General features: G+C 42.8%; 2 protein-coding genes across 2 annotated transcripts in view; one reads left to right on the forward strand and one right to left on the reverse strand.

The window, feature by feature from the left end:
- Nucleotides 1–27665, reverse strand: part of fam110b (family with sequence similarity 110 member B) — a 170423-nt gene that overhangs the window by 123197 nt on the left and 19561 nt on the right. The gene's annotated exons all lie outside the window — the stretch shown is intronic.
- Nucleotides 567–26971, forward strand: pkn2a (protein kinase N2a). Its single transcript, XM_053506769.1, has 22 exons — nucleotides 567–876; nucleotides 9044–9335; nucleotides 11454–11587; nucleotides 13636–13765; nucleotides 14462–14607; nucleotides 15537–15756; nucleotides 17163–17333; nucleotides 18015–18124; nucleotides 18342–18485; nucleotides 18594–18669; nucleotides 18895–19060; nucleotides 20976–21096; nucleotides 21232–21374; nucleotides 21494–21590; nucleotides 22751–22842; nucleotides 22927–23103; nucleotides 23410–23472; nucleotides 23593–23669; nucleotides 23782–23924; nucleotides 24408–24515; nucleotides 24617–24697; nucleotides 25397–26971. The coding sequence occupies exons 1-22, from the start codon at nucleotides 856–858 to the stop codon at nucleotides 25598–25600; spliced, it is 2916 nt and encodes a 971-aa protein (XP_053362744.1). The 5' UTR covers nucleotides 567–855; the 3' UTR covers nucleotides 25601–26971.

A 27665-nucleotide genomic window follows, 5' to 3' on the forward strand; every position in this document is an offset into this window, starting at 1 on the left:
AAATCTTTATTTTTTCAAAAATTGGATCTTCTTTATTAAATTTTTTTTTTTAGATGTATGGAAGAAGTCTCCAGTATCAGCACCAAAAGTTGTAACTGGAAGTTTTCCAACAACTATTATTTTTAGTAGTCGTAAGCCTGAAAAATACTGGTAAAATATTTATTTGTAAAAAAAAAAAAATAATGTTTTAAGTTGAAGTTTAACAACAACTATTATTATTATTGCAGTATAACCAAATAAATGTTGTTGCAATGTTTATTTTTAAAAATGGGGGAGGGAGTCTTTGAATATGAATCTCTATCTTTCTCTCTCTCTCTCTAATTTACTTATTTATGGAAGGAGTCTCCAGTGTCAGCACTTTGTAAAAGTCAAAGTTGTAACTTGAAGTTTTCCAATAGCTATTATTATTATTATTATTATCACTGGTGTTTTGTAAAAATGTTTTTTTTTATAACTACTAAATCCACCTCGATCTGGCAACCCACTGTGGGAACAGGGATCTGGCAACCCTGTCTTTTCACATGTCCGGGACAACAGCTTCTCCTGAGCAGTGAGTGTGTGTGTGAGTGTGTGTGTGTGCGTGCGTGCGGGTTCTACACGTTCCTCTCCAGAAGAACCCTCTCATTGGAGGAGTCTGAGTCTTGCGCAATGGGACAGTGTTTACACCCGGGCCTCGGACTGCTTTTATTACACAGTATAGGCTAGTGTGTGTGTGTGTGTGTGTGTGTGTGTGCGCGCGCGCTGGGAGTTTGAACAGGGTGTTGGTGGTGTTTTTTTGCCCCTCTCACCTCCTCTCCCCTCTCTGCACAGTTTTGGAGTGTGTGTTGGAGTGTGTGTTGGAGTGTGAGGGCCAAGATGGCCGCGGATCCCATGCAGGTAGGAGAAGTTGTGCATTTTGTTTACAAACAGTTTATTACTCTGATTGTGTTGTTTTGGAATTGTTTAGAGTGTACACTCCTCATTCCTCTACAGTGTGTGTGTGTGTGTGTGTGTGTGTGTGTGCGCGCGCGCGCGATGGTTCTTCGCTCCGTTACGCGCTATAAGTGACACAAACTCCCCCGAACTCAGAGTTACAGATGTTACAGATGTTTGTTGCGGTTTAAACAAAAAGTTTTTAATCTTTTCATCTTTAGAGAAAGCTCGCGCTCTGAAGTGTTACATTGTCGCGCGCTCGAGCCGTTACTTTTCCCCGCTTTGAAGTTCTGGTTCTGTTTAGACTTTGAGTAAACACGGCGCGCGCGCTCACACTGACTCACAGCCTTTGTGTTGTTTTTGTGTTATTTTTCTGCTTTCCACTGGACATTAAACTGTTTATATTGTTCCTGTTTAACTCTTAATCTTTCTGTTTCTGTTCCTCTAACAGTGTATAACCAGTGTGTGTGTGTGTGTGTGTGTGTGTCTAAGTGTGAGTGTAGCAGCAATATGATACTGATTACCAGTACTGGTTTAGACACTGGTTAGTAATGCTGTACTGGTCCCAGATCAGATGTGTCGAGTTTTATTTAGTACAGCACTACAGGTTCATCAGGGGCTCTTGTGGACGAACAGAACATTATCTTAAATAATGTTTTTAAGGTACAGTAATGTGTGTCATGAAATAAATGTCCAAAGTATACATATCGAATCATTATAATAATAATTTTAGAAATAATTCAAATTGTGTCCCATAGATGAATATAATTATAATGACCCGGTTTAGCAACAGCATGTGTGTGTGTGTGTGTGTGTGTGTGTGTGTGTGTGTGTGATGTTCTTGCCATGTTTCCTGTTGCTTTGGAGTCCAACCAGACACTGCTTCAATACTTTTCTTAAAGACACGGACAGAAACTGGATGGAAAATAACAAATTGTCCATATAACATAAACTAAATATGAACAATTATATTTATATCATTATTTCTAAGTAAATCTTATTATGGACTCACCATCCTATATTATCTCTCGCTCTCTCTTTTATCTATTTTTTAAAGAACTTTAATACAAAAAAATGTCACTTTTTCATGTTCCTGAGAACTCCTGTCTTCTGAAAAAGTTACATATTTACCTCTAACTGATTCAAAACTCTAACACTGGAGACTCCTTCCACTAATGTTAAATACACTTTCCCTTACAGATAAGAAATTTTCATTGTTCAAGTTTTTTTTTTAAATACATCTGTGTCAAATCTCCCTGAATATGTTGTTACTATGGAAACAGTAACAAATCATAAATATATAACCCATAATATGCAGCTGCATTCGTATCCCGTCGGCTTAACACCTTCGTGTTCCAAATCTGTGTCTTAACAACTTTGTAACTCACTCACTTGCTTTTAAACTTAGTCCTGGTTCTGTTCAGACTTTTAGTCAGTTTACATGGAAATTATTCGAACCTTCAGAATGTTTTTGTTGTTTTTATGTTGTTGTTGTTTTTTCTTTCCCGCAGACATTACACTGTATCTGTACTGTTCCTGTTAAATGTGTTAATGCTTCTGTTTCTGTTCCTGTTGAAGTTTGAGTTTCTGTCAGTGTCTGAGAAATAGCAGTAACACACTGAACATCAGCTCTTCCGTACAACCGATTAAAATGCTGCTCTGGAATCGGATCAGGTTGTCTGATCTTAAATATCAGGTCAGCTGATATTTATACACGATGAATATACAGAAGATTAAAGTAAAGTTATCAAAGGTAAAGGTATCAGACTGCACCGGTTCTTCTCGCACCAGGAGTGAGTTATATCTGTGGGTGTTTTGTCTTGGTACATGGAGCTGCATGCGGTATAGCTTTAACTAGCATTTAGACCTTAAGCAGTGTTGGGTGTAACACGCTACAAAGTAACGCGTTAGAGTACTCAGATTACTTTTTTGATGCTATGAGTAATCTTAACGTGTTAGGTCGCCATTTAATGTCTCAGTTACTTGGGTATTTTTAAAAAAAATGTAATTCGTCATTCAGACAATTTATGTAATCTGTGAGCCAGACAGCAGTGATTCCCAATCCGTTAGTGTGTGTGTGAAAGTCGTTCTATAAGCCCCGCCCCCGATAACCCGCCCCCTCTGTTATTTCTGCTGTTATACCCCTATCTCACCTGTGCGGTTTGACTATACGAGGACCGACGCGCGGAAAGATGAAAATCTAATCACAGGCCAAAACTCGCGGTGAATCATGATGAACTGAACTTACGGCCACCGCGCGAAACCATGTAGATGAGTTAGGGGTATCAGTAGGTGAGATAGGGGTATTAGTAGGTGAGATAGGGGTATCAGTAGGTGAGATAGGGGTATTACTAGTTAACAGATTATGGGCCAAACTTCACTGAGTGATGATGGTAGAATAATTATAAAGGTCTTGACTAAAACAACATGCATGGGGAATCACAAAGGAGTTTTCATTGTTTGCAGTGGAAAATTACTCGAACTAGTTACTTTTAGCAGAAAGTAACGCTGTAATGTAACTGGTTACTTTTTAATGACAGTAATTGTGTAATGTAATTAGTTACATCCCCAAACACTGACCTTAAGTTATAGATATGTACTTTAATTTTTTTTACATGTGAGCCATGATTCCCATTTCCAGGTAGAAGATAAATGATCATCGAACACATCACTTTAGCATTACGTGATCATTTCTGCTCATATTAAAACCTTTAGCTTTGTTTATTGTCCAGTTAGCTTGATGTGCTAAAAATATAAATGTTTAAAAGCATAAAAAAACAGGCTAAATAATCTCTAATTTATAATACTCTTATACAGTAAAACATCTTAGATAATAACTTAATCAGATATAAAAAATATTTTCACTTGCTAAAGAATCACTTGTGATAATTAACATGAAGAACAAATTGCCTGAGAAACTGAGACCGATGGCGCTGAATCACTTTCTCTGTTTTATCTCTGTCTCCTTCCTTCCTTCCTGCTCTTTACTGCTTCTTCCTTTTAGGATTTTGCTAATCTCGTGTTTATGTGTACAGATGTGTGCTGGATGAGTGTTGTGTGTGTACACGTGCACGATCTGTCAGAGCTTCATAATCTCAGTAATCACCGTGGGCACGTGCTAACAGGAGCGCGTTATTCCCTGTTATCACCGTTTATGATCTTGTTACAGTGTTGCATTAAAGATAAACTGCTGCTGCTGTATTTATGGCATGGATTAGTCGAGTTCTTTTGTCCACAATTTGGTATTTAGGGGAAAATGCGATGTTTTGTGACTAGGACTGATTTGTCAAAAGAGATGTTTTTATATGGCCGTGATTAGAAAACAGTGAGTTTAATTTATATATATATATATATATATATATATACACAGTGCATTCGGAAAGTATTTACACCCTTCATGTTTTTAATTGGTGTTATGCCGCAGCTTGATATTACAGTTACTTAAATTAATCTTTTTCTTCTTAATCATACACACAGTACCCCATAAAGTAATTACAGAAGTTTGAAAATGTTTGTAAATTTATATATATATAAAAAAAATTAAATATCACATCTACCTAAGTATTTCGACCCTTCACGCAAACACTTTGCCCTGGGGGTAAGTTTGATCGGACATGATTTGATCTCTATAGAATACCTCACGTGTGACAATGTGTACTGTATCAGGGCTCTTAGAGCTGGTCGCCTGGCCAAACTGACCAACTGGAGAGGTGACAAAGACGAGGCATCGTTAGAGATCACTCTGACTGAGCTCCACAGATCCTTTGTGAAGATGGGACAAAGTACCAGAAGGACAACCCTCACTGCAGCCCTGCACTGGTCTGGGCTTCGTGGCAGAGTAGGCATGGCGAGGCTCTCCTCGGAGCAAAACACACAAAACATCCCAACAGTGAAGCGTGCTTGTGGCAGTTATGTAACATTAACGCTATTTAAAAAGATAATAAACTTTTGCAAGAGTAAAATTATTTAAATGACGTCATAAGCACAAACCCTGCCCCTTACTTTACCAGGATCCAATCAGAACAGTGTTAGAGGGGCGGAGTTAGTCCTTGTGAAGTCATTCATACAAATTTTCTCTTGCAAAAGTGTAGCGTCTTTTTTTTATAAATACAGTACTGTGCAAAAGTCTTGACTCCCTCCCTCATTCCTTTTTATTAAATGTAATTAAATTCATGGGAATATATGGCTGCAATGTGCCTAAGGATCTCATTTTAAAACAGGATGTTTATGGAACAACCTCAGCAGTGACCTCATTTGCCCTCTCATCTGTTCCACTCAGGATACTAATCACCGGCCTGATCATCTGTCATCATCTGCACCTGTTTCAGGCCTTAAGTTGGATGTTTTTATGCTTGAATGATTCACAGGTCACTGTGTGGCTTAACAAACACAAACACTCCTCTGAAACCGCTCAGGTCCAGGGACTGACCTGAAAATGTCCTTCAGGAAGAAATTCTGGAGCTTTGGAAGTAAAATAGGAAGAAATAAAATAAAGAGAAGGGTCAAGACTTTTACACACTACTGTGCATTTTGGTCTTTGTTGTTTTTTTAGCGTCTTCTGGTTTACCGTATCAGCAGAAAGAAACATTAGGTTTCCAGACATCATGATTCATCTTCAGTAAACCTTCGCTTCGACCTGGTCAAGGTCACACTGGATGCGGAGTGTATCCTGGGAACGCTCGGTGCCAGGCGGGAACACGTTCCAAAAAGAAGTGAAATGTAACAGAGAGACGTCATGAAGAAACCGTAATCCAGACTGAATACCGCAGAAACAGAAGTGAGAACCGAAGTGTGTAGGAGAGTTGCGTCAAGGCTTTTCAGCTGTTTTCTTATAGAACTTAAAAATTTTTTTTTTAAAAAGCTACAGATGATCATATGAGTATATGTCCCAATACTTTTGCACACTATTGTACATTACACAGTGGTACTTTGGCCCACCTTGCGAACTCAGATTTTGCAAGAAATTTGCCTCGGCATACAAACGACCGACTGAACGCCCGCTAAGTTGCCTTTTGTGGAAAGTCGAGCTAAGCGTATTTTTTGTGGGTGCTTTTTGCATGTTGTGCAAGATTTAGTGAAGACACGGCACCACGGGTCCCAAGAATGTTAGTAAGGACGAGGGAAAGAAGAAAAGGGAGCCTCAGTTTGGTTTTTAAAGTAGCCGGTGCCGAGAGAGGATTGATGAATTAATGTTAAATGAGGTTTAATGTCTATTTATTACATATTGTACTTCATCTACTAAGAATGTCTGTCTTTTCTAAATGTTTTGATTGGTTTTATATGCAAATATATGCTTATAAAGTTGGAAATTGGTAATATTTTTGGGAGACTAGAACGGATCATCTATACTAAATTTCACCTTAAGAACTCGCCTCTGGAACGGATTAAACTCGTGTGCCGCGGTACCGCTGTATATCCGCTTTGGATTTGCAGATTCTGATTTAGTAATTAAAGCGTTTATAGACACTCAAGTTGTACAATAAAAAACAAACAAAAAGAAAAACATTAAGAAAAGATGAGATAAAATGAGATAAAATGAGATATACCCTGATTTGTCCCACAGAGGGGAATTTCTTTGTTACAGCAGCATAAAAAATATGCAAATGTATAAGTAGGGACATTACAGTGTATAATTACAGATTATTAAGATAAATAATGCAATAGTTACACTTTTAAACAAATTGCAGTAGGTGATATAGTATTGCATAGTTTAAAATGGTTTTATTGCACCGTTTCACAAAAATGTAAGATATTCTAATTATACTGTAAGATATTGTTACTTTATTCAAGATATTGTAACTATTGTGACTATAAAGTTCGAGGTATTATAACAGTAATAACGCTGTGCAGTTTGGAGACTGGCTCACTGGGAGCCGCTCTGACTGTCTAATAGCAGCAGATGCTCTGAACCGGTTGTATACGGGGGGTGAGAGTCGTTCTCCAGTGATGATCACAGCTTCCCTACCCTCCTGTACAGTGTCCAGGGGAATCCCCAGGACTGATCCCGCCTTCCTTATCAGCTCGTCCAGTCTCTTCCTGTCTGCAGTAGAGATGCTGCTGCACCAGAAGACCACTCCATAGATGATGGCTGAGGCCACCACAGAGTCAAAAAAGGCCTTCAGTAGCGCCCCCTGCACTCCACGAGACCTCTGTCTCCTCTGCAGAAAGACTCTGTCTTTATTACGCGATCTTCAGGAAGAAAAGGATTTCCATACATCATTGTTTTCCAAAACTTCCAGACTATTTTAGAGAATGGATTTTGTATAAAATCTTGTACACTGATCACGGTTTAGTGTTTTGAAGTAAAAAAGGAAAGTTAGCATGGAAGCTAGCATGACCGCGTGTAGCGTAGCACTTAGCCACACTCCGGAGAGAGACAGAGAGAGGTGTGTGGTGTAGTGGTGTTCGTCTAGACAGTGTCTAGTCGTGTGTGATATAGGATTGGGAACGTGTGCGGAGTGAAACCAGAAGCGGTGGAGTCGTGTGTTCGCAGATAAAGAGGAGAGTTTGTGTTTTGTTATGAAAACACACGTAATATTACAGAAGCGTGTCGTGTTAAACCTACAGATAGTAATGTGTTACACTTTCAATATAACATCATTAGAGTTTCCAGATTAAACTTTTCCCACATCCAGACTTTTCCTCTGTGTGTGTGTATGTGTGTGTGTGTGTGTGTGTGAGAGGTGACTATAAGCGTGTAATCCTGTGACTCATCCTGCTGAAGGTGATAATAGACAAAGGGGCTTTTCTGTGTTTGTTAGAGAAGCTAAACTCAGGGGTTTTCATGAGAAGAAGAGGAGCTGGGCTTTTCACTGCTTTCGTTCTCATACCTTCTAATTCCCAGAGCAACCAGTCATTCACATCAACAGATGAGGAAATGAAGAAGTGATAAGTCGGGAAATGTTTATGTAACGTGTGTGGAAGGAGTCTCCAGTATCAGAGCTTTAAGGTTTAATATTATTATTATTATTATTATTATTATACATTCGTTTCTTGATACTTTTCAAAGTTTACACGTCATGTTTATGAGTAATTTATATATTTTTATACCCTGGCTGGCTGAAAAAAGCTTTCATTCAGTCACCTTTAGCTTTGATTACAGCAAACATATATAGTGATTCCACGTGCCAGAGCCGCTCTCACACACACACTCACACACACACTGAGTCCTGAGTACAGTATGTCCGTGCCATCAGTGAAGATGAAACCCTCCATAGATGTGATGACCTGGTGGTTCAGTACATTCAGGTGGTCAGCTGACTTCATTTTATTGCCCCATAACGTTACTGAGTCTAGACCTGAGTAACTGATCAACACCAGATCATAACACTGTCTCCAGAGGCTTGTACAGTGGACACTATGCATGATGGGAGCATCGCTTCATGTCCTTCCCTTCTCACCCTGACACGCCCATCACTCTGGGATAGGCTCAGTCTGGACTCAGAAGACTTTTATTCTGATGAGTCTCAATAACACACGGCTGTTTAGTCCCGATCCTGTGAGTTCTCATCACGCTGTGTGTGTGTGTGTGTGTGTGTGTGTGTGTGTGTGTGTGTGTGGGAATGCTCTTACTTTCACTATTAAACAGAACTCGACTGGTTTCGACTGTTGATTTATTTTTTATATCTCTGCGACTTCACCAGGTGTTTAAGTGAGCTTTTATTAGGATTTTTTCCCTGATCACGGCTCCGCGCTATCCTTCCAGGCTTTAATAATGTGTTAAAGTGTTCTTAACCCAGGTTTAGTAATTGCAGATCTCCTTAGATGTTTTCTTTGCTTGATGTGTCCCAGTGATTTGACCCTCCTGAAATGCATTTTATTTTATTTATCATAACTTAATTTCCAGTTTTCGATGGTTAAGTCAGTGTGCGGTTGTATAAACCTCTCACTGTATGACGTGCTGGTGTACATCCCAAATACAAATTTGAGTTTAATGTTAAATCTGAAAATTGTTTGAATCAGTGTTTAGTGTTTTAACAGTAACTGTTTTATGAAGTATTATTTCACGTTGCTTTGATGTATATGTGACACTTCCTCTTCTTCTTCTTCTGCTACGTATTGCACACGTGTAGCTGTCATGTTGAATTCCTCTCAGACATTTTTCTTCTCGTCCCACGTTTCTCGTCTGCAGGGTCACATGGTGTCAGATCGGCTGGGCCTGGGTCATCACCTGGACCTGTCCGACACCATGGTGCAGCAGAAGCTGGACGAGATCCGCGAGCAGATCAAGCGCGAGATCCGAAAAGAGCTGAAGATCAAAGAGGGAGCGGAGAACCTGCGGCGCGTCACCACCGACAAGAAGAGGCTGGCGTACGTGGACACCATGCTGAAGAAGAGCAACAAGAAGGTGGAGGAGCTTCACCAGGAGCTGCAGGAACTCAACGCTCACATCGTGGTCAAGGATCCAGAAGAGCTGCTGTTAGGTAAGGTCTCAGCGCGCTGGGTTTCTGCTCTCGCTCGACACAATGGTGATAACACCATTATAAAGGAGCTTTTCATCGAGGCCAAGGACGTCGAGTAGCTTTTTAATCTGAGACACAAAAGCGTGGAGGAGGTTTCGCAAGCGCGGCGCTGAAAGGAGTATTCATGAGTCTGGATTTTTACTTCACTGCTGAACCGTTCTTCTTTAAAATCAGTGGATCTGAGCGTCTGACGAACCCGGAGCGTCTACATCCTGTGTCGGTTTTCATCCTTATATTGTTTTTTTTCTTTACAGTAACAGAAATGTAAAAGTTAAATGCTGAACGCTTATTTGATTAACGTGCATTTAGGCGTGCGTTTAGATATTAGAGAAGCAGCAAGTGTTTCTTTTGCTTCTTTGGAAGAACAAGAAAAACAGGGTCTGTGTTTCTGAAACGTCTGCTCGACTCTGGTGAAGCCATAAATCACTGACGCTCAAACGTCTCCCTTTAAATGTGCAGATTTTATGTTATAGAAATGGTCTCGACTGACACAGCTCACGTTCTGCTCGTGATCACGCAGCGTACAGTCGGCCTATTGAAGTGCGGCTCTCCTACAGCCTCATGACCTTATGACCTTCGGGGCTGGCTGGAGGAAAACGGCGATTACTGCAACAGCAATTAGAGTCATTACGGTCAGCGGCTAGACGACCTCCCCTGAAGCTCTCTGCCATTTTAGCAGCTCGTGTAGCTTGCACGAGCTTGTGTGATTGACGTGAGGATGCGAGCATTGCCACGCCTCCAATCTGCTCACCGCATCGCCACCTAAACACTCCACGGCATGGGGCGACGTGGTGACGTTTCACCGCTCCACACAACCTTCTTCATATATAAAGGTCCTGATTGGACTCTGTTATGGGGAGGCGTGGAGAGGGACGAACAGAAGAGGGACGAACAGAAGAGGGACAGACAGAAGAGGGACAGACAGGTCTGTGTCTGAGTTTAGGAATGATAAATACGCAGCATTAAACCCCATCCGGACACAAAAACCAGACCATAATGTAAAGCATCAGGCAGTAATCATATAAAACAGGAATCAGTCTGTCTGTCTGTCTAACTGTCTGTTTATCTGTCTGTCTGTCCCTCTATCTTAATCTTTGTCCATCTATATATCTGTCTATTCTTTCCATCCATCTATCTAGTTTGTCTGTATTGGGTGAATAAAGCCAGGCTGGTGAACAGAACAATTAGATAGACCCCCCTAATGTGACCTCATATCAGACGGGCCCCTCCCCCGACTCTGTCTGCTGTGTGTGTGTGTGTATATGTGTGTGTATGGGGGGTGTAAGAGGAATAAAACACTGTGCGTGTGCAGTTAGAGTCGACATAAGGCTACTACAGTGTCACACAGTGTGTGTCTTGGCGCAGCGTGGGTCGAGGCGAGGCGAGGTTGTTAGTGCGCGCGAGGTTTTAGTCCGTTGGTCCGGAACGGCCGCTGGGGAAGAAAAGACGACGTGATTGTGGCTGTTGTTGTGTCGCTTTAATTGCTTTTGTGAGAGATGAGTCTTGGAGGTGCTGCAGAAGAAGTCGAACAGGTTTCCTCCGTGTGTGTGTGTGTGTGTTGACTGCATCGCATGCAATTCCAGTCTGAACATGAATGGCTAAGGTCACCTGTCAGTGCCGCGGATTTGCCGTTACGATAGTTTACGCTTTTGTCTTACGGTTTGTCAGGTTCATCAACCTGTTGTGCCCAGAGGCAGTGAAGCAAAACACTGAGCTTCTCCAGCTCACGTTACCTTCAGACTCGCTGCTAACAGGTGTGTGTGTGTGTGTGTGTGTGTGTGTGTGTGTGTTTACAGAATTAGAATCCCTGGCATTGACTCAAACATATAAACTACGTATCAAAGTGATGATTGGTGCCAAATTGTTACCAGACCCCAAATTCATCACAAACCCGCGTTGCCATGGCGACACCTGACATATATACACATGACCATATACTTCCCAGCATGCACCGGTTCTCTTTTAGACTAGCACTTTACCAACCAAACCTTTATCCGTTTATCTCTACTTGCTGAACTCTCAGGCAGGTTCTCGTCTCTGAGCTTCTGATCCTCACGTTTTTTGTGTTTTTTTTCCCAGAATGCCCTCTGACCCCCGACACGCCGAACAGCGAGAGCCGACTGGCGGCGCTGAAGAAGCAGATCCACATCGAGCTGAAAGTGAAACAGGGAGCGGAGAACATGATCCAGATGTACTCTAACGGCTCGTCTAAGGTACACACACACACACACACACACACACACACGTATACAGCTATAGTACCAAGGGAATCAAACACACTCTGGACAGAGAGAAGGACGGATGGATGAAAGAATGTAAAAGAAAGATTGAGAATGCAAGAAGAAAAAGGTGAAGAATGAGGGTGAGACAGAAAGAACGAAGGAATAAAAGATGAAAAGAGTGCAAGAGCCAGAAAAGAGGATGGAATAAAAGAAGGAAAGATGGAAAGAAGGAATAAAAGCAGAGAGAGAGAGAGAAAGAAAAGCAGAATGAATGAGATGGAAAAGAAAGATAGAAAGAGAAAGGTGAAAAAATGAGAGTAAGACAGAAAGAAAACAAAATGAATGAATGAATGAAAGAAAGAAAGAAAGAAAGAAAGAAAGAAAGAAAAACTCAGAGCCCTGAAAAAGGAAGCGTGGAGAGATAGCGAGCGGAAGGGAGCCGGGACAGGAAGACAGACGGATGTCCGGAGCAGCAGATGGATGTGAAGCGTCCTGCTGCGTCCTCATTAGCGTCCGGGTTGATTTTTTTCCCGCGAGCGCGCGTGCGTCCTGCAGCAGCGTGCGGTTTATTATTGATGAGAGAGACGGGAGATTTACAGGAGTGTTATGAACAGACGACGCGCTGCGTCACTCGTCCCATCTGATCCGATCCCCTCGCTCCGAGTCTCTGCAGGGAGACGGGATTCTCTGGAATCGCCCGCCCCGTTCCATGTAACACACCCACACACACACACACACACACACAGAGGGAGGGAAAGAGAAAGAGCAGTGATGGGTCTGATGGTCACGGAGACGGGAATTCCGATGGGAACGCTCCGGATCAGCGCGGGAGAGACTCCTGACTCAGTGGGATACAGCAGTGTGCAGTTACATCACCTGCGATAATAACACTGACTCCAATAGAGCATGATGTCACACAGGAAGTTACTGATAAACAGAAGCTTTTCACACACACACACACACACACATAGCCTGAGGAATCTGGGTGGAATGGAGTTCACTCCTCCTCGGGCGGGTGGTGTGTGTGTGTGTGTGTGTGTGTTTGCTCTGGTACAGTGTGTTGTCTTCTGCTTAATGATAAACCTGATGTATTTGTGACTCATCATGCTGGTGTACGCGCACACACACACACACACACACACACACACACACACACCGTACAGCGGGGGCCAACAGTTTTTTCCTTGTTTAGATCTGTGTGTCAGATGTTACTCTGGTCTACTGAAGTATAATTACAAGAGTCGAAGTCTTTGATTGATAATTACATTAAGTTTATATAAACACTTTATGTCTTCACCCTCATTAGTCCAGTCCTGCTACCTCTTACGTCTACATCTGTCACTCATGTGTTTTTTCCTGGAGAGAGGCGGCTCCCTGAAATGTATGAAGGTGAGCGTCACCATCAGTCCTGTGTCACGCTTACAGTAAAGCGTCCTGAGACCATCCATGTGTGGTGTCGCTTCTCAGCCAGGGGAGGGCGCTCACTCACGATTTCGACTAAGAACACCAGGCCACTAAGGCCATGACTAAAGAACGGAACAAAAAAATCCTCCGAGAGCAACTTCTCCTAACCATCCAAGAACAGTTTGGTGATGAACAATGGCTTTATCAGTATGATGGAGCTCCTTACCATGAAGCAAAAGTCATAACTAAGTGTCTCAGGGAAGAAAACATGGAAAAATTTGGGTCCATGTCCAGGAAACTCCACAGATCGTAATCCCATTGAGAACTTGTGATCGATCCTCAAGAGGCGGGAGGACAAACAAAAACACACAGAAACATTAACGTTATGTAAGAATGGGCTCCATCAGTCAGGGTGTGGAACAGAAGGTGATTGACAGCAAGTCAGGGTGAACTACAGAGGTCTTGAAGAAGAAGATCAACACTGTGAATACTGACTCTTTGTATAAACTTAATGTAGTTGTCAATAAAAGCATTTGACACTTAAAAATCTTGTAATTATACTTCAGTATACGCTTTTTACTTTGTATTCATATACATGAGTGTGTGTGTGTGTGTGTGTGTGTGTGTGTGTGTAGGACCGGAAGCTCCTGGCCGCTGCACAGCAGATGCTTCAGGACAGTAAGATGAAGATCGAGTTCATCAGGATGCAGATTCTTAAAGCCAACCAGAGTCACGAGCTCAGCTTCGACACACACGACCTCATCGGTAACGTCACTGCGTCTAACGCCAGCAGATCAGACGTGTCTGTATAAGCCTAGAAAAACATCTCGGTTCAAATTCAGTACCAAAACATCATCGTGCGTTTCACTTGATCTTCTCACGCCTGGAATGCAATAAAGTGCAGAGGAAGAAAAGAATAAAGAAAAAAGGCATGCCCTGTTCTCAGTAAATTTTGCAAGAGCTTACGAGCGACTGAACCGAGTCGAACTGAACGCCGGCGAAGTTTATCGTATTTTGTGTAAGATTAAGTGAAGACGTAGCACCAAGAATGTTAGCAAGGACGGTAGCAAGAAGAAACGGGAGCCGCGTTCAGTTTGTTTTTTAAAGCAGTCGGTGCCGAGAGGAATCATGAACTAATGTTAAGTGAGGTTTAATGTCTAATTATTTTATATTCTATTTCATTTACACGTCTTTACTAAATGTCGTGATTGTTTTTATATGCAAGAATATGATGATAGTGTTGGGAATTGGTAATATTGGTAATATTTTTGGGAGGCTGGAACGGATTATCTGCATTTACATTATTTCCTATGAGACACTGTGTTTCACAATACGACATTTCACCCTCAAACTCGTTTGCCAAAGTACTGCTGTATATTTAAATTTTCTGTTACAATGCTTCAGCAAATTTCACGTATTGTGTTTTTTGTTAAATGTATAAATGTATGTATATATTTACAGAGAAGCCTATAATCAGCCCTCTGGACCTGCGGGTGGAGGAACTCTGTCATCACGCTCGCATCGAGCACGCCGTCGCCGAGGGGGCCAAGAACGTCATGAAGCTGCTCGGCTCAGGCAAACTGGCTGAGAAGAAGACTCACTCAGAGGCATGGATATCTCACACACACACACACACACACACACACACACACACACACACACACACACCAACAGTTCTACAGTTTAAACCTTTTGTATTTGGAGAAATGTGAGGTCACTTTGACTCTGTTCTCTCTCTCTCTCTCTCTCTCTCTCTCTCTTCAGTGTGTATCAACACTTTAACTCTACCGTACACACGTGTGTAACCCGACTCTGAATACAACCAACTTTCTGTTACTCAGTTTTTTTAAATAGTCAGTGTTGAGTCACACCAAGTGTAACTATTTTATAAACTCTGTGATTCATTTTCACACTTTTTTTTTTTATTTTGTTAGAATTCTAAACAGACTTGGCCGATAATTCGCTCCCACCACACATAAGCAGTTTAGAGAGCGCCACCTGCAGGATCATGGAGCATTATTTTTTACATTTAAATTGCATCACTGAATTGAAATATTTTTTCTGTCCAATTCTTAAAAATATTCATTATATTCAACTCTTAACAGAAAAAAGAAGGTTTGCATTTTTTCCACTTTTTGGAGAAGAAAAAGAATTAAATAGAGTGTGTATCTCTGGGCTGCACGCACATAAACTCTTTTGTGTGTTTCTTTGTAGCGTGCTTTATTTGTATAAGATTATTTGTGTTTTTTCTCATTAATTGACGTATTAATTATGATGTAAATTAAACATTTATTCACTTATTAAATAGTTTTTGTTACAACTATTCATTATTAATTTTCCTGTTTCCTTATTTATTGCACTATTTATTCATTTGACTTATTTTTTCTCTTCTTCATTACTTACTTACTGGCTCACCTTGTTTGTTTGTTTGTTTGTTTGTTTTGTAATAAAGGAGAATAAGATACAAGACATGATTTGATGTGCCATTTAATTGTGTGTGTGTGTGTGTGTGTGTGTGTGTGTGTGTGTGACACAGGCTCAGGCTCGCTTTAACGAGTCCAGTCAGAAGTTGGACCTGTTGAAGCTCTCGTTAGAGCAGCGTCTGAGCGAGCTCCCGCCGCAGCACCCCAAGAGCAGCGTGATCATGGAGGAGCTGGTGTTCATGAGCTCGGCCGCTCTGAGCCCGAGACACAGCCTCGTGTCCACACACACGCAGTCGCCCTACGGCACGCTGGCCAAACCCGCCGCTCTCACCGGTGAGCGCGCACACACACACACACACACACACACACACACACACACACACACCAACACACACACAAGAAGGAGTTGTTCTACCACCAGGAATGTCCTCGTTCACCCTGGTATCTATAAACATGGACATGTGGACAAGGTCACACAACGCTGCAGTGTGAAATCTTAAGGAGCTGTGCTGGAGTAGAGGGCGGGGCCTAACATCGTCCTTGCAGCAGGGCTTATTGTGTAGAGCCGCGCGGTGTAACAGTGCATTGAATAGTTATTGGTATTGTAATAGATCAGGTATTGATTCTAAATCACACTTTTAAAATTCATTTCTTTAAACACAAACTTCTTTCGTCTTCTGCAAAATAGTCATCCGTTGCAAGATCATCAATGATCCTTTACTCTCTTGAAATTGTGGAACGTTGATGGAATACTGCCTCCTACTGGACAGGACTGGAGTGCAGGATTGCACTTTGGTTTTGTCTGAGATGTGATGTTTAAAGAATCAACAACCCACGTTACACAACATCACACCGTCTATTAGTAGAGATGTGATTCATTCGAGTCCCGCCTCGGGTTGTGTGTGTGTGTGTGTGTGTGTGTGTGTGTGTGTGATGGACTGGCACGCCGTACAGGATGAACCCCGACTCATTTACTTTCTTTCTGTACGTATGTCGCGTATCTTTACTTGAGTAGATTTATTAGAGGGTGTTTTTACTTTAACTCAGTACCACAAATATCTGTACTTTTACTTCGGTACATTTCTGCACGCTGCTGCGTTCCCTAACCACAGTGGTGTGTAGTATATGAGGCAGGAACACACACCTTCATGATGACTTTTACTTTTACTTGAGTAACATTTGTCCTGGGAAATCTCTACTTTGACTCCAGGACGGGATTCGTGTACTTTGTTGCCCTTTGGTTATAAAGTATTAATAAGTACTAAAGGTCACTGTGTCATTGTGTTGTTCACTGTTTAAACGTCGCGTCTCGTACAAAGCCATAACCTTTTGTTTCCCGACACTCCAGTCCAGTAGGTGGGGGTAAGCTACGTTAGCCTTGTTGCTAATCATCTGGAGTGACATTTTGCTATATTGTTTTATTGATCCTGTTCTCACTTACTTAAAATGTCAGAAAATGTAAAGTTACAGCGTTATCTCTAACTGGAGCAAAGTACTGACACTGGAGACTCCTTCCATAAATTAGAACAAAATAGAAACGTCACCACGGTAACTATAAGACACTCTTTAAAAATCTGTTTACATGATGAGGATGATGTGGATGATGTGGATGAGTGTGATGGTGATGGTGGTTACGATGGTGATGGTGATGGTGTTGACAGGAAGGGTAACGATAATGATGATGGTGATGATGAAGGTGATGATGAATCTGACCTGTCGTGATAATTTTCCCCCTGCAGGAACGTTAGATGTTCGGCTGATGGGTTGTCAGGATCTTCTGGAGAACGTTCCAGGCCGCTCGAAGGCCGTGACGGCGTCTCTGCCCAGCTGGAGCCCGAGTGACACGCGCTCGTCCTTCATGAGCCGCCACAGTCGCAGCCGCAGCCTCTCCAAAACCGACGAGCTGTCCAGTTTAGTGGCTACATGTCCCTCACCACACACACACACACACACACACACACACACACACACACAGGAAGCCTGGTTCTGCTCTCTGATCGGTCAGAAGCTCTGACAGTGTTGTAAATTGCGTAAAATAAGTTGTTATCTAGTGCCGTGGTGTAAGAGGAGTAAAAAGACTTCAGGTTGTAGTTCTCATGGTGGTCACAGTGACTCTGCGTTCCCATGATGCCTATGATACTATCCTGTAACAGCACACCGCGCATCCCGCTCTGTTTATTAATGTATCAATAATCTCACGTACATCGTTTCAGGTACGTGTCAATCTCTCGTGCGGCAATTCACTGGCTGCAAAATAGATTTTATTAAGAATTAATTTATTTGAAAATTGAAATTATTATTTACATTATACAAGTTTGTATTCGAGGTGGTAAAATGCTGCAGTTCCTCTTTGATCCTACAGGTGGCACTTTAAACAATTCATACTCTGGCAGGCGGCGCAGCGTCCGACCACACAGGAAGAAAAAAAATTATCTGGATGTTTATTACATCATGATACTTATTTAATCGCGAGACAAATCAAACCGACACAGCGGTATACGTAATAATATGCATATGTTTATAATGTAATAATATATAATAGGGTAATAATATGTATTGTCTGTGTGTGTGTGTGTGTGTGTGTTGAACAGATGAGATCAGCGCCGTGTTGAAGCTTGATAACACAGTAGTGGGACAGACGAGCTGGAAACCCGTCAGTAATCAGTCGTGGGATCAGAAGTTCACACTCGAGCTCGATCGGGTAAATCATCATCATCATCATCATCATCATCAGGGCCACACACACTCCTAAATGTCTCACTCCCACTTTCACTTATCACAGTCTAATTTTATTTACTAGTCATTATCAATATTTTTTACATTTTATAAATTGTTAATGAATCGTCTGTCTGACCTTGGAGCGGACGGCGTGACCCCAGACTCAGGGAGTGATGAGACTCACGTGTGTGTTCCCGCAGTCGCGTGAGCTGGAGATCTCGGTGTACTGGCGAGACTGGCGTTCCCTCTGCGCGGTGAAATTCCTCAGGCTGGAGGACTTCCTGGATAACCAGCGTCACGGGATGTGTCTGTACCTGGAGCCGCAGGGGACGCTGTTCGCCGAGGTGACCAGACAAACACGCTTACCAAAACACCACCGATCAGAATCCGGCACGGCGGTACACGGCGCCGCGGTGTGAAGGCGTGTTCACTGATCGCGGTGTGTTTTACAGGTGACCTTCTTTAACCCCGTGATCGAGAGGAGAACCAAACTGAGACGGCAGAAGAAGATCTTCTCTAAGCAGCAAGGTGCAGAGTCATGTGACCACTCTTACAGACTGTAACAGAACGAGCGGATGTGACCCTGACCTCACACACACACACACACACACACACACACACACATACACACACACTTTCTCACATCCAGCTTTAGTATCTGTGCTGCTACTATTTGACTTTTATTTTTACTTTTGACCCTAATATAATCTACAAGCCTGACATAATCCTGTGTGTGTGTGTGTGTGTGTGTAGGGAAGACATTCGTCAGGGCTCCACAGATGAACATGAACATGGCCACATGGGGGCGACTGCGCAAAGCGATTCCCTCCATCAGCAACTCACTCAGTCCTCAGAGCAGCGTGGAGCACGGGACGGAACACATACGCAGGGTTCATCCACACACACACACCCCTACAAGGTATATATACACACACACACACACACACACACACACATTTACATACTCGCACACACACACCTTCCAGGTACACACACACACACCAGGTACACACCCACAAACACACGCACACACACGCACACACACACACACCAGGTACACACACACACATACACACTCACACACATTCTCACACACCTCTACCAGAGATACAAACACACACACACACCTCTATTAGGCACACACACACACACACACACACACACACACACCCCTACCAGACACACACACCAGTGGCGGCTGCTCTAAGACTACAAGGGAAGCTCCGCCTCCTCTACTATGTCAGAAAATAAATGCTCATATATGCACTTGTCGTATTTATATTGGTTTTAATAAAAGTGCGCTAGAACGCGTTTAACTTCATGACCAGCTTCATGTAGATTGTTCGAGGCGAGTTTCTTGTCACACATTTCCGTGCAGCACAGCGCGTTAAACCCTCCTGAAGCCCAGCTTCACTGGAGCTCTATGGGCAGCACAGAGGAGCTTCTTCACTGCAGAAAAGCTGGACGGTAATTAGATAAATGCACCAAAATCGTCACTTCCAGGGAGTGAGTGGGCGGGCCAGGACGCTGGGCTGCTGCATGATGATTGGAGGAGCTGTTTAAAGGGCGGAACCCTTTTTTGATTGACAGCATGTCTTAAGTATACATCAGCGTAGGGCCTCCGAGTCCTCCTGAGGCGCAGTGGTAAAGTGCTCGCCCTATCATCCGGAGATCGCTGGTTCGATCCCCAGGTGATGCTGTAACCTCTCACAGCCGGAGGTCTAAAGAGCTGATTGGCCGAGCTCTCTCAGGGGGGAGGGATGAGAGGTACTCGCGCTCCCACATTAATCACGGCTCTACAGCCAATCCGGGGCGTCTGTGAGCTCACGCACGCGGAAGGAGCGGCTAGCGCTTTCCTCCGAGTGTGTTACTCCGCCCCTAATGGTGCGAGAGCGAGCAGTTCGAAAAGATGCAGTCGGCTGACGTCACGCGGTTTGGAGGAAACACGTGATAGTCTTTGGCCCTCCTGGCTGAGTGGTAGTAGTATGTGGAGCCCCCTAGTGACGGAGAGGAATTGGCTACGACTAAATTAGGGGAGAAAATTGGAAAAATCCAACAAAAAGCGCTACAGAGATTCGCGTTCAGTCCCATGCGGATTTGCAGGTGAAGTGGTACGACGAACTGCTGCACTCTGTATTGTTTACTGGTGTTTTAAACCATTTTTGTTTGTACAATTCATTCAATTCTTTAAATAATAATAAATAAAAAAAACTTATTATAGCGTTCTTGACTTTGCTCCTTGTTTCAGCATCATAAAGTTAGTTCGTTCATATAATTAAAGTAGCTCGTGGAAGGGGAAACTAGCCAGCTAGCAAGCTGTGCATAATGGCAGACGCAGACGAGGCTAATATTGTTGACCTGCTTTTGGCAAAACCATTTCGTAGTCTTCCTTACGAGGAGAGACTCAGAATTAAACGACAGGGCAGACCGATGCTCAAGATGGATCTGGTGCAAAAATCAGGAAAAAATAACAGGTCTTTTCAGCTCTCCTGGTATGAGAAGGTGAACTGGCTGACTGGAAGTGCTACGACAAAGAAAATGTACTGTTGGCCTTCTGATGAAACCTTCTGAGGGAATGGGATGTGTTTGGTCAAACCTGGGTTTTGGGGATCTGGGTAACTTTGACAGGGCATACAAAAGGCATGAAAAGTGCAAAGAACATAATGAATTTTATAATGAAGGACTAATATGAGCTTCCCCTGTTTCAAAAGCTAGCAGCCGCCACTGACACACACACATACACAATCATGGTCATTATAAGAGAGTGTTTTTGTTAAGGTTGTGTCATTAACAACTCGGCGTGTGTGTGTGTGTGTGTGATCCACTCTGCGCAGGGACACGGCGGTGACTAAGCTGGACTTCGATAAGGACGCGGCGTGCGGCTCCAAGCGGCGCTCTGTGGCGCGAGGACGAGGCGCTGTAGAGCAGGAAAAGCTGCAGGCGGAGCAGGAGCAGGTGAGGAGGAGGAGGAGCTACTTACTCAACATCACCTGCTGACCAATCAGAGTCAGGGCCTTAACCTGCACTCAACCAATCACGTCTGCAGGAAGCAGGAGCTCACATCTCGTGTGTGTGTGTGTGTGTTCACAGGAGGCACTGAGATCCTTCGACTTCCTGAACAGCAGGAACAGCGTGGTGGGAACGTTGGAGCGTAAACACACCCACGGGGAGGAGCTGGGTGTGGGAATGCCGCGGCTCGAGCTGCTCGCGGAACGGAAGCGTAGAGAGATCAGGTGACACGCTCGCGGTTACATCACCTGACCTTAGGAATAATAACTGCAGATCTGTTTGTCGGTCTCCTTGTCTGTTTATTAATGATATTTTTTGTCTTTATATACGTGGTGATCTTTAGGGATGAGGAAGACGAGGATGAAGAGGAGGAGCAGTTCCACTTCAGTCTCAGAAACTTTAAATGTATCGCAGTGTTGGGACGCGGACACTTCGGAAAGGTACGTCTACAAATTGCACACTGTACGATGCGCTTAACCAGAACCTGATGGATTCTTCTTCTGGAGGTTCTCTCACTGTGTTCTCCCTCTCATTGTTCTCTTCAGGAATCTCCCCTTCACTTTTGTTTTCATCTCCTTAAGAAACTTCTCTTGAGAGTTCTTCTCTTTAAAGTTCCTCCCACTCTGGTTCTCCACCTCAGTGTACTCCTCTTCAGGTGTCTTATCCTGTGTGTTCTCCTTCTGTTCCCTCCACTCCAAGCCCCCCTCAGTGTTCTCCTTCTTTTTGTTCTCCTCCTTGGTTTACTCCCCCACAAAGTTTCTCCATCTCTGCGTTCTTTCCCTCAATGTTCTCCTTCTTGAGGTTCTCTCCTGTTTTTTTCTGTGATGTTCTGCCCTTCTGCATCTCTCACTGTGTCCTTGATCCTTAAAGATCTCCCCCTCAGGTTTCTCCTCATGGGGATTCTTCCCCAGTGTGTTCTCCTAATAGTTCTCTTCCTCAGTGCTGTCTTCATTAAGATTCTACCCCTTGGTGTTCTTCCTTGGTGTCCTGCTGCTCAGTGTTCTTCTTTTCTTTCATCAACACATTAATTTTTTGTCTGTTTTTTCTCTTTTTTGTTGTTTTCATTTACTTTCTGTCTGTTCGTGCCTGCTTTGTTTCATACACACGTTCCTGCTTTTGGTGTATTGGTTTGTTCTTTGTTTTTTGTTTGTTCGTTTCCCCCCTGTTCATGTGTATTTTTCTGATATCTTTCTTTCTTTCTGACACGTGTTTCTTCCTTTTCTACACACTCTTTATTTCCTATCTCTATCTGATACTTCTTTCTCTTTCCTTCTTTTTCTAAAATATATTTATGTGCTTCTGTGACCTATCTGTTAATTCTTTCAGATTAATTCAGACTCTCACTTAAATTACATTCACACTGAAGCATCAGCACTTTAATCTCACCCTGTACCAGTTTCTCGAGGTGTACCCCAAGGTTCAGTAATGGGTCCGCTTCTGTTTTCGGTCTACATGCTTCATTTTATTCACCATGAAAAATGGTTCTTTCAAATTCTACTACCTGATTTCTTACACCTTCTCACATAATTTTTTCCATTTATTTATTTTTATGTGAGTAGTTTACGAAGCCTCTCTCACTCAGCTGTGTCTCATTCCGCAGGTTTTATTAGCTGAGTACAGCATCACAGGAGAAATGTTCGCCATCAAGGCTCTAAAGAAAGGCGACATTGTGGCACGTGATGAAGTCGACAGGTACGGGATAAACACATTATTTTCCTGATTGTCAGATGAAGGTTTGTGTTTAACCGTGGTTCTGAAGTTCAGTGTGTTTTTCAGCCTGATGTGTGAGAAGAGGATCTTTGAGACGGTGAACAGTGTTCGGCACCCGTTCCTCGTCAACCTGTTTGCCTGCTTCCAGACCAAAGAGCACGTGTGCTTTGTGATGGAGTACGCCGCAGGGGGAGACCTCATGATGCACATCCACGCTGATGTCTTCTCAGAACCGCGCGCCATGTAAGACCTAAAGATTTGCCTAATCACGGGTTGGGTATCCACGGTTGGGTTACTCAGCGGCTTAAAGTAAGGGCGCGGTTACATGGGATCGTGTCCAGGACACTAAACCCCAAACACAATCGTGTTTGGCTAGAAAAATGCACTCCGGCAAAGGGGTGTGGAGCTCATTTGCATTTGAGATGCTAGCTTGTACCGATAAGGATAATGCGTCACATTAAAAGCTGTAGTACATTCTAACTTTGAAACTTCAATGCAATGTTTAAAAGAAACGCCTTCAGTTTTTTTGTTTCTGCTTTCCTCTCGCAGGTTTTATGCGGCGTGCGTCGTCCTGGGCTTGCAGTTTTTACACGAGCACAAGATTGTGTACAGGTAGCCTTTTAGCCCATTCACGCACCACACACACACACACACACTTATTTCTGATTAATGTTTTTACTTCCTGTTGAGATTGTGATCGTGGAACTGATGCTAGTGAATTGTAACCTGCAGAGATCTAAAGCTGGATAACTTACTGCTGGACATCGAGGGCTACGTGAAGATCGCAGACTTCGGGCTCTGTAAAGAAGGTGAGAGAAATCCTGCTTTTGGTTATTTGAGGTTCAACCTGAGCTAGCTAGTCAACAGCAACTATATACATATATGTGTGTGTGTGTGTGTGTGTGTGTGTGTGTGTGTGAGGAATGGGATTCCAGGATCGGACGAGTACTTTCTGCGGTACACCGGAGTTTCTGGCCCCCGAGGTGCTCACGGAGACGTCGTACACCCGCGCTGTAGACTGGTGGGGACTTGGCGTACTTATCTTCGAGATGCTGGTTGGCGAGGTCAGGCTTTACACACACACAACATACTGCACTGTCTAATAAAACAATCAGAAAGGATGATGTGAGGAATAATTATTATTAGCAAATAAAAGCTTATACGAGGTTAAGTCAAAAATTATTCTCACTTTGCTTATATTAAAGCTCCTGCTGGCCGCACAAACATCCTCAATATGCCGACCGAGAAAATTCAAAAAGTCAACCATCAGCTGAAAAATTAATTAACGTTAACCGTTTTCTGAGATTCTTATCTCAAGGGCCATAAGTATTGGAACACAGTCAGAAAAAAGGTTCAACAATCACCTATGTCCATTACAGTGAGACGCTTATTGAAGAGCTGAAGACTAAACTTTAGTTTTCTGGGTTTTCAAACTGGCTTCTTATAATATTTAAATTCAATAACGTTGCACAGCGGCTATTTTTAATAAGAATATTGGCGAGGTTGTATAAACAGAGGGTGAGTGACAGTGTGGCGTTTTCTCGCAGTCTCCGTTTCCCGGTGATGACGAAGAGGAGGTGTTCGACAGCATCGTGAACGACGAGGTGCGCTACCCGAGGTTCCTCTCCACCGAGGCCATCTCCATCATGAGGAGGGTGAGTGCTGTGGGCGTTACCCCGTCCTTCAGACCCGCTAGCTTTTACACTTTAGCACATTAGCGTGACTAGCTCTAACTAACTCCAGACATGTCGCGCAGTTGCTGAGGAGGAATCCTGAGCGGCGTCTGGGGGGAGGAGAGCGCGACGCGGAGGAGGTCAAGAAGCATCTGTTCTTCCGGGTGCGTAAATATCATTAACACCGAGTCTGTGTGTGTGTGTGTGTGTGTGTGTATTTTCTTCTTGTGCATGCTCCTCATAGATTCCAGCCACATTTGAATTAAGATCTTGTGTGTAAATTAGATCAGACACGCGAACGCAAATGGAGGGAAATTTCTCCTGCGTGAAGGAGTGAAGGATGAGTGACCTTGGCCAGGTCACAGTGACCCTTACACACACACACACACACACACACACACACACACACTTTCCATACTTTTCACTTACACTTTCGCTGCAGTAAGGAAACAAACAGAATTAAAAAGAAGAAAGTGAAATGAAAAGGTAGAAAGAAAGAACAGAACAGGAAGTAAAGTGATGAAACAGAACGAACAGAATAAGAGAACAGAATGAAAGGAAGAGAAGGAAAGTGGACCTCTCATCACTTTTTTTACTTTTTAGAATATAATAACTTTTTAGAAATAAAAATTGAAATAAAGGACAAAAGAAAGTGAAGAGAGAGAAAGAAAGGAACCAGAAGGAAGAAGGGATTGGAGAAAAGGAATAGGAACGAGAGAAAGGAAGAAATATGATATAAAGAAATAAGGAATGAGGAGGAAAACTGAGAGAAGGTGAAGAATGAAGGGAATGAGAAAAAGAAAAAAATAGAAAGGGAACAGAAAAGTGCAGCTCAGCCCTGACACTCGTTCTTCCTCCTCCAGAACATCGACTGGAGCGGACTGCTGGCGAAGAAAGTGAAGCCGCCGTTCGCGCCGATGATCCACGGAGCGAGCGATGTCAGCAATTTCGACGTCGAGTTCACGTCGGAGGCACCAATCTTAACCCCGCCCCGAGAGCCACGCCCACTCAGCCGGGACGAGCAGGAGATGTTCGCTGACTTCGACTACATCGCCGACTGGTGTTAGCGACCTTCGCGCACCCACGCTAGCTCACCCGGACTTCGTTAACCACTGTGAACACGGCTTCCACTTCCTGTTCCGCTCCCGCACCCGGGACGCTTTTACTCCGGCAAAACCCGCAGGCTTTAACCAAACGAAGAAGGACAAGGGATTAAGCCCCGCCCACCTACACCGCCTCTTCCTGAATGGAAAAAAACACTCAGAGTTTAATGTTTCCACGGTAACAATGTTGAATATCGTGATAAACATGCCACTGCTTTACACAAGCATATTTACCACTACAGGCTCCGCCTCCTTGTTCTTAACACACACAATTTTCTTATTACAACATAAAAACATGCTGCATAGCGCTACTCATGTCCTGATTTCGCTAAAAGTCAACAGCGTAGGTAACGTCTCAGCTTTCTTAATTTCATCAAAATTTGTTTATTTGAGTCAATTTTACAATAGTTTATGTAATTTTCGCAAAACTGTCTCGTAGTTAAAATTACACAGTTAATTCAAAGCTAACGTTGCAAGGTGTAACAGTTAGCCTAACATTTACTGCAAATTTTCAACAAATTCTCTAATATTTAGCCAAATCTTTGCTGGCTTTGTATTACATTTTTCATTTCGTACAACAATAATGCCTGTGCGCTAACATTAATTAGCTAACTTTTGACTTTTTTTTTTTAAGAATTGGTTAGCAAGTTTGTTTTTGTTTGCCTCATGCTAAACCAGTTTGTTTAAATGACGTACACAATAGTTGTGTATTATGATATTAGTTATTTACTAACACATTGTATATAAACAATTTCTTAAAATATCCAGATGTCCCACAATGCACTGCAGCACGTGGGTATCTAAATGTTCTGACTTGCATATCTGCCTAATATGCTAGCTAAAAAAATGTGCCTAGCTAGTCCATGGCTAAACTGAAACATTAAACATAGTTGCGCATTAGCTTGCTAATGTTAGCCTGTTGCTAGATTTAGCAAGCACTGGCTAGCTTAGCAAATGTTGTTAGCTAATTTATTGTGGAATAAAAAGTAGTATTTTATGCTAGTGGGCGTAAACTTGACTTAAATTGACGTAACCGTCCTGTTGTTGACGCGGAAACCACAGACACTTAGCGAAATCAGGACGTAGATGCCAAGTACAGAGATTACGCTCATAGACTCTCGGCGTGAAGCGGCGAGTTTGTCCCAGCGGCTAATAAAGAAGGACTAGCCGAGGATGTTGCATGTTTGAACAGTTGTTGGCTAATGTAACATTTTAGGCAAATATGTAAAACATTACTTTTTGGATGATGATGATTATTATTATTATTATAATACTGTGAATGTACACCAAGTGAGTGAGAACGATCATGTACTGGGAGGGGGGAGGGGGGAGGGGTTAAGGGGGGAGGGATCAGAACATTGTACAGATCAAGAAATTGTTAAATAAACGTAGCTCCAAGGTGAGTTAAAGTAATAAACTTATACTGTTATGAAATTCGGAGATGTTCTAAAGATCAGCTGTGTGTTTGTTTCTTACCATGTGAAGGTTCTCCAGAAAATTGTCGCATTAAGTCGTAATGACCGCAACGATTCGTGTTTTTCAACAAACAAGGGCTACAAAATTACATGCATGCACAAGGCTGAGTCAAAAATTATCTGCACTCTGGATTTATTTTTATTCACTTTCAGAAAAAACAAATACACCATTTTTTCCGAAATGATTTTCTTGCTTTTCAATACACTTTGTCCATCCGACCATCAACAAGCTTTTGTGTTTATTCCCTTCACTGTGGCGACCTCATACTGGGAACAGCCGAAGGACCAACAACTAAAAAATGTTTTAGGCTGAAATGAGAGATTCAAGTTTTAATACAACCCGAGGACGGATCACTTTTGACCCGCCCTCATATACATGTAGATCAGGACTTCGATACAGTGGTGTCCAAAAGTATTCAGACAGCATGTGTCATGTATGATAACGCCCTTGGTACACAAAACGGGTGATGTCACCAATTAGTTCAAGCCTATCTGGCTAAAGAATTACAAGAATTATAATTAGCTGGTTAAGTGTATGGATGGAACAAATATAT

Source organism: Clarias gariepinus, chromosome 11 (genome assembly GCF_024256425.1).
Source record: "Clarias gariepinus isolate MV-2021 ecotype Netherlands chromosome 11, CGAR_prim_01v2, whole genome shotgun sequence".
NCBI classification, from domain to species: domain Eukaryota; kingdom Metazoa; phylum Chordata; class Actinopteri; order Siluriformes; family Clariidae; genus Clarias; species Clarias gariepinus.

What these genes read in the sequence shown, in the direction of transcription:
- pkn2a (XM_053506769.1), top strand. Translation starts at nt 856, where the DNA reads ATGGCCGCGGATCCCATGCAG. An exon ending in ACTCTAACGGCTCGTCTAAG is followed by an intron (nt 11,588 to 13,635) that starts GTACACACACAC and finishes GTGTGTGTGTAG; the next exon opens with GACCGGAAGCTCCTGGCCGC. An exon ending in CACACACACACCCCTACAAG is followed by an intron (nt 19,061 to 20,975) that starts GTATATATACAC and finishes CACTCTGCGCAG; the next exon opens with GGACACGGCGGTGACTAAGC.